General features: G+C 41.6%; 1 protein-coding gene across 1 annotated transcript; it reads left to right on the top strand.

The window, feature by feature from the left end:
* Positions 1–790: 790 nt before the first annotated feature.
* clec14a (C-type lectin domain containing 14A) lies at positions 791–3794 on the top strand. The gene is made up of 2 exons (XM_034563419.1): positions 791–961; positions 1958–3794. The coding sequence occupies exon 2, from the start codon at positions 1977–1979 to the stop codon at positions 3219–3221; it is 1245 nt and encodes a 414-aa protein (XP_034419310.1). The 5' UTR covers positions 791–961; positions 1958–1976; the 3' UTR covers positions 3222–3794.
* The last annotated feature ends 4068 nt before the right edge of the window (positions 3795–7862 follow it).

The following is a 7862-nucleotide window of genomic DNA, read 5'->3' as shown; positions in this document are numbered from 1 at the left end:
TGTTCAAATACAGTATGTGTGTGTGTGGGGGTGTGTATGTGTGTGAGAGATATTGTGTGTGTGTGTGTATGGGGGGGGGGTAGTTATTGTGTGTGTCTGTGTGTGTAGGATAGTTGTTGTGTGTGTTCACAAGGACTACTGTAAATTCCTCAAGGCCCTCTGTGACCTTCACAAGGCCCACTGTAACCTCCTTAAGGCCCACTGTAACTTCTACAAGGCTCACTGTAACTGCCTCAAGGACCACTGTTACTTCCACAAGGACCACTGTAACTTCTTAAAGGACCACTGTTACTGCCTCAAGGACCACTGTTACTTCCCCTAGAACCACTGTAACTTCCTCCACAAGGACCACTGTAACCTCCTCAAGACCCTCTGTGACCTTCACTAGAACTACTGACAATCCCCAAGGACCACTGTAACCTCCTCAAGACCCTCTGGGACCTCCACAAGGACCACTGTCACTTCCTCAATTTAAACTTGAAAAATTAATCTTAACAATAATAAAAACCAAACTCAATTCAGAAATGTATACTTTTTAAACTTAAAATGTGGGTTCCTAATGTTATTTCGGTGCATTGAATTAGAACCATTCCTCTTAGATACTCAGCATGACTTTTCTGCTCAGGTAAAACTATCAATTAATAAAAGTCAGTTTCACGGTTCAAACATCAAACTGGTCAGAATCTCAACTGCGGTTCCTTTGAGTGAGTAAGGGCAGCAACATTTCTCTGGAGGAAACTAGCTCTCCGTATCAAGACACGACACACTTCCTGTCCGAGAGAAGGGGGGGGGCAGTCCGTCTGTTAGCAGCGCTACTAGGAAGGAGAAACCAGGAAAAACTGGCAAAACACAATATAGCAGTAAGCGAGACACTGAACCTGAAGGACATCAGAGTAAAAACTAGAAGAAAAGGAGAAGACACTCAACAAGAAAGGAGGAGATAAACTGGATGAATTATAGGGTAAGAAAAGTTTTGAACATTAACACAATTAAAGTGATAAAGATCCGTCAGAAAGGAAGCTTCCTCCTTTCGGATATCTCATACGGCTCCATATCTCAGATCCTCTTTCTAACTACTCACTTACATTCTCTGCTTACTTTTTTACTTTTACCTCAAATTGTTCTTTATAATGATGTAATTTCATGTATGTACACTACCTTTGAAAAAGTTCAGAATAAGCTGTTACGTTGATGTTAGACCATCATTCAGAAAGCAGATTTTGTATTTACATGTAACATAATTTTAATGAAATTATTCAAACTTCTCCTCATTTTTACATGACTGTAAAAACTGGATGTTGAATTAGTTTCATGACTGACCCGGAAATATTGCGTCAGTCTCTCTGATTGATTTTAACTGATTTGTTAAGCTGATATTCCACCCGAGACATACGAGACCAACATCTGTGTGTATTCAAATCATCATAACTTATCATGGTGAGTTGTTATGTGTGCTGGTAGCTGCAGACAGCTGTTTGTGCTCCCATTAAAGCTGGAGGATACATTATAATGACATAAACACACAATATATATATATATATATATATATATATATATATATATGTGTGTGTGTGTGTGTGTGTGTATATATATATATAGATAAAGATAGATAGATAGATGGATAGATAGATGGATAGATAGATAGATAGATAGATAGATAGATAGATAGATAGATAGATAGATAGATAGATAGATAGATGAAGAACTTAATAGACTTTAGCTGTACGCAGGTCTAAGTGTTTGATGTGGTGTTTATCAACAACTATAAAACAATATAATACCCCTTTAGGAAAATCTTTTTTTTATCTGCTTAAAGCAATATTACATTGTTATCAACCATTTATTACATGTTTGTATATTGATGCTACATGTCAATAGGTGATCAAACTGTTAACATTCACACATTCCCAGTTTCAACAGACACAAACTTTGTGTGTATTTATTCCTATTTTTATAGACTGACATCATCAGAGAAGATGGAGTCTTGGTTCTGCTGGATTCACCTTGTGATCCTGTTCAGAACCATCTGGGCCTCATCGACACAATACACCATCCATCAAGCACAGGTCAGCTTCGACCGGGCAGCTGAGGACTGTTACCCCGGCGTCCTCACCACCATCGCTACCGAGCTGGAGGTGGCAGACATCCTCGGGCTCATCTCCCAGTCGACGTCCCCTAATCAGAAGGAATTCACCTTCTGGATCGGGCTGAGAAAGGTCAAGAACCAGTGTGTCGTTCCCACGCTGCCACTTAGAGGATTCAAGTGGACAGAGGACGGCAGCGAGGACTCGCAGGTGAGCCGCTGGACCGAGGAACCCAAGTACACCTGCACGTCGGTTCGCTGTGCAGCACTAAAGGGGGAGTGGGACGGATCGAAGGTGACTAGGTGGGGTCTGATCCCTGTCACCTGTAAGAACAGTTACCAGTTCATATGTAAAATGAGAGACATAGCTGCACCAGAACCACCAACACCAGCTGCACCAGAACCACCTAAACCAACTGCACCAGAACCACCAAAGCCAGCTAAACCAGAACCTATACCTGCAACACAAAAAACAGAACCAGCTAATCCTGAACCTGGACTTCCTTTCCCAGGACTAAAACCAGAAACTGACCTGAAGCCTGAAAATGGACCTGAACTGAAGGGACCTGATCCTAATCCTGGTTCGGATTCCTGTCAGCACCCCGTCATCATCAGTGCTCGCTCCATTAGTTTTCACAACAGCAGCAGGATCCAGGTGGAGTGCTGGTCCAGAGACCAGGTGGAGCTTCGCTGCTCGGGCCATCCTGCTGTGTGGCGGCTGCTGGACAACTCCCCCGCCAGCTTCACCACCGTCTGCCTGCCATGTGGGAACGGCTTCCGAAAAGATATTTCTGGAAACTGTGTGGACGTCGACGAGTGTGGTGGCAGCAGCCTGCCCTGCAGGCACATCTGCCTGAACATGGAGGGCTCCTACAGGTGCTTCTGCTCCGATGAAAATGGGAAACACCACAATGAGGACTCGCCGGCATGCGCAGATAAGACGACAAGCGTTATCCTGATCCCGGTACTGGCCGCTGTGGCGGCGCTGGTAGTGCTGCTGCTATTCGTCGCAGTGACGGTGAAATGTTGCCTGATGAGGCAATCGAAGAAACCAGCCAGAAAAGAGGCCGAGAAAATGGCGATGAAGAGCAATGATGGCAGGGATTCCTTCGAAACAGCCAATGAGAAAGCACCATGAGAAAAGAGAGCTGTGATTGGTCGTGTCTGGCAGTGACATCATCAGTGTCTCAAAAATGACACGAAATTTCCAGAAAGCTTGAAAAAGTAAATTCTTTAATTTTTTATATTTCTTTATTTTTTCCACAAAGTTAAAATGTGGTTTTCTGTTGCAGGGGTTCTTGTTAGGTAACACAAACTTTCCTGGATACAGGGAGACTTCTTATTATATTTTCTGAGTTAAGGTTTGGGGTGTAGCTGAGGACTCAGGACTTCTTGGAAAGAACAAAAGAAAACATTCAGAAACCTCTGACTTTATTTTTTAGACAATTAAAGTAATTATCGATTATTTCAAGAGAATATGAAACAGGACATTAAATAAATGTTATCAACAAAATAATTGATTAAAAGCCAAAAGTCTTTTTTTGAAAATACCCAGTGTCAATTAATTTGTATATGTTTTGGACACAAACCTCTGTGAATAAGTTTAAATTGAGGGTAATGATTGAAATCTGCTGTATTTCTTATTCTGTATATGATTGTTATGCCAGAAAATTACTTTAACTTTATTAAAATTTGGAAAGTTGTTTTGCCATTTGATAAATAAAGATTATTGGATTATTGCTATTTAAATATATATACATATATATATATATGTATATATATGTGTATGTATATATGTGTATATATATATATGTGTGTTAAATTAAAAAAAAAAAATTACATTTTGAACATTCTTGTCACAATATGCCACATTGGGTCCCAGTCTGGTGTGTTAGACCTGGTCCCAGTCTGATCTGTTAGACCCGAAACCTGAAGTGATGCTGCCACCTGCTGGATGAAACAATGTGATTCGGTAAATGAAGTAAAAAAGTTTGTGTTCTCTCTCTGGTGGTTTGTGAGACAAACGTTATCCAGAGAGCGAGAGAAGAAATCAGTACAACATGATCACTGCTGACGTCAACACACTATTTCACGAGGCAGCTATTAAAGCCAACCTTGTCAAAATGAAGAGGCAGTACAAGAAAAAGCCAAATAATGAAAAATGGTTTGACAATGAATGTAAAAGTATCAGAAAAGATCTGCCAAAAATATCAAACTTAAAACATCGCCAACCAAACAATCAAGAGTTACGAATTAGCTTTAGCGAAACTCTCAAAAGATATAAATACACAATCAGGAACAAAAAACAAAATTGTACAAACACTAACACTGCGTTCCAATTACCAGTTAGAGTAAACACAATACATATTTGGAACATTGGAACAAAAAAAACGAAAGTCAAAGTAGGTCAGAATGTTATCTGCCCTAAAAAGAGATTATGAATTGGCAGAATATCTGTTTTCAAGGGTAAGAAGCAGAGACCGAAGCCGGGTCAGGTACAGGCTCAGGGACCATCTGGCTATAGGAAAGACAGACAGACAGACAGATCCTGACCAGGTACAGGATCAGGGACCAATTGGCAATCGAAAAAGGCTGACAGAAGAAATCTTGGCAACCAAAAGAAAACAGAATATGTGGTCACTGTTCGACAGGTGAGGTTGAGACAGACAGGTAAAGAGACACATACATACACAAAGTAATCTTTTATTGTGTCACAAGACACACAACTGTCCTTTCTTTCAATGTAGTTATTTCTCTGTCATTATTATTATTATTATTATTATTATTATTATCCATGTGAATTGTATATTCTTTGTGTTGCTGTGTCAATATTGTTGTTGCAACATCCATGACAATAAAGCCTATTGAATTGAATTGAGAGAGAGACAGAGACAGAGACAGAGACACAGAGAGAGAGACAAAGAGGAGAGAATTTATTTTTATTTTTACGAAACCTTTATTTAACAATCAGCATATCAGAACAAAACATTTTTACGACGAGAACAGTCTTTACTCAAAAGGAGCGTTGAATATTAATTTCTCTCCAGATACACAACATATTACATAACCACATCATTATAGCACCATTTTTTAATGAAGTCATCCATGTTGGTCATGCTCTTAAAAAGTCTAAAGTCAATCCAGACTCTGGCTTTGACTAGGGACATGAAGACAGGGAGTGCTTCCTGTCCGGTCCTGCCCTCCACTCTGCTCTTCCTGCTGCTGTAGATAGCCAGCTTAGCCTCTCCCACCACCAGGTTAAGGAGCTGCCACTTGGAGGCGTTAACCTTCCTGTAGCAGACTCCTAGTGGTCTGAGACCAGGTTTCACCAAACCTTCTAAAAACAAATTAGAGAATAAAAAAGGTTACAAAGTCTTTTACAGTCATAAAAACAGTGAAACACAGTCTCCACAGTCTCACGGAATGGACATAGATTAGACACAATGGGATTAAGAACCGAGATGGGCTGCAATTGTACTGATCTCTTCTTGGTTTTTAATAAAAACAACAACATCAAAGTAAAAAAAAGTCGAAAGTCAGCTTTATTGTCATTTCTTTCATTTGTACAAACACACAAAACATCTGAAAGTACATTTCTCTCTTGTCCAACATAAAGTGATTGTAGTAATAATAAAGTGCAAAACAGATAACAACAACAACAAAGAACATGTAGACAACATATAAGTTAAGAACTATAGAAACTATAGAAACTATGAAACGTTACATCTGTATTATAGCAGCAGTCAGACATGGAGTTCTAGCAGCATTTCAACATATGAGTCTAAAAGAGGAGTGGGAGTGAGTTCAGCTTCCTGACATCCTGGTGGACGAAGCTGTTTGAGAGTCTGGTATGCTGGTATCATCAGCGTATGCTGATAATATAAAACCCTTAAAACCGTTTAAAACCAGCCCCTCAATGCTTGCTCTGACCTTACATAACATGGATTAATAGAAAGCGCATACAGCATCCCTGAGAGAGAGCAGCCCTGTCTCACCCCTCTGTGCACTCCAAAAGGAGCACTGAGACCTCCATAAATTTTCAGTACACTCTCAATATCCTGGTATAAAACCTTGATCATGGCTATGAGACCTGGGCTGAGGCCAAACCCCTCCAGAGTCTTCCAGAGGTACTGGTGCTCAACCCGGTCAAAAGCCTTTTCCTGGTCTAGAGAAATGAGACCAGTTTTAATGCCCAATGAACCATTGATATCCAAAATATCCAAAATTAAGGACACGTCCAGAATGGGCCTACCAGGCACACAGTAGGTCTGGTCTTGGTGGATCACCTGGTCCATCACCTCCCTCAATCTGTTGGCCAGCGCTTTGGACAGGATCTTATAGTCCGAACACAGGAGGCACACAGGATGCCAGTTCTTGATCTCCTGTAGATCGCCCTTTTTCGGCAGGAGAGTTATCACCGCTCTCCTGCAACTTAGAGGCAGCAACATGTCCTAAAAACTCTCATTAAGAACAGTTAAAAGGTCCTCACCCATCTCGCTCCAGAACTCTCTGTAGAACTCTACAGGAATCCCATCGATACCAGGGGCCTTCCCCCCCTCCATGCTCTGCAGAGCCACGTACAGCTCATGGATCTCCATGGGAGCCTCCAACCCGGCATTCACGTCCTCTGGGACCCTGGGCAGCTCTCCACAAAAGGACTCAAACATTTCATTGTTCTCTCAGTGTACTCACTGCAGTAAAGCTGAGAGTAGAAGCTCACAGCTCTCCTCCGGATCTCCTCAGTGCCTCTGAGTTCCTGCCATGTAGCAGAGAGCAGAGCATGAATCATCCTGCTCGGCCCGTTCTTCTTCTCCAGGCTAAAGAAGAACTTGGATGGTGGGTCCATCAGCGCTGCACTCATGAAGCGTGACTTCACCAGCGCCCCCTGGGCCTTAGTGCCCAGCAGGTCAGTGAGAGCAGACTTTTTAGACTTGAGATCTCTAATGTGATCTCAATCTTCAGTGTATTCTGCTAAGTTCTGCAGCGCCACGATTGCTGTCTCTAGATCCCTCCTAGATCTGGTAATATCCCGGGTGACATTGAGAGTGTACTGCTGACAGAGCTGCTTTAGCTCAACCTTCTCACATCCCACCACTGTTTTACTGATTTAAAATCATGTTTTACGCCTTTAAAACTAGTCACTGAACACGTCCTTAAAATACGCATCACATAAAAGAGTTGTGTTAAAATGTCAGTCTAGATTTTAAGTTAGTGGTAAAAAAAAACATTGCAAACAGCCAGAGCGTGATCAGTAAAACCAACAGGCAACATACTACGCATGTTAAAATGGTGCTTAAAACAATGAAACCTAACCTAGCCAGGGACATTACATTCCCTCTAGAGTGAGCCCACGTGTACTGTCTTTTATGCCATTCAGTCTCCTCAACGCATTGGCTTGCTCGTGTTGTTCCACCAGCTGTCTGAGTGCATGCTGGGATGGACTGTGAGGCTCCAGGTGGTTCCTGTCTTGCAGATCATTTTTCAGTTTAAATTTCCTCCAAAAAATAATAAATCCTCTCCATTCATTCTGCTTAAAACGCTGCTTAAAACCTTTTTTTTTTAAAACAATCGCTCAGATAAACCTCCCCCCCCCCCCCCCCCCCCCTCCACACACACAGACTTTAAAATTCACCATCATCATCATCAGTTATCTCTTTGCTGATCTTCTACACTATCTTTTTGGTGTAAAGCCTCCTCTGCCTTTTCTGGCCATGTGAAGCCGAGCAGAGGTATAGAGCTTCTCTTTATCAGAGAAGTGGTGCTCTATCTTCACTCCCTT

This window comes from Cyclopterus lumpus, chromosome 22, assembly GCF_009769545.1.
Source record: "Cyclopterus lumpus isolate fCycLum1 chromosome 22, fCycLum1.pri, whole genome shotgun sequence".
Lineage (NCBI taxonomy): Eukaryota > Metazoa > Chordata > Actinopteri > Perciformes > Cyclopteridae > Cyclopterus > Cyclopterus lumpus.
The sequence above is the reverse complement of the archived record's forward strand: the minus strand, read 5'-3'. Positions and strand labels throughout refer to the sequence as shown.

Coding starts and splice junctions, on each gene's coding strand:
- clec14a (XM_034563419.1), top strand. CDS start 1,977: ATGGAGTCTTGGTTCTGCTGGATTCACCTTGTGATCCTGTTCAGAACC.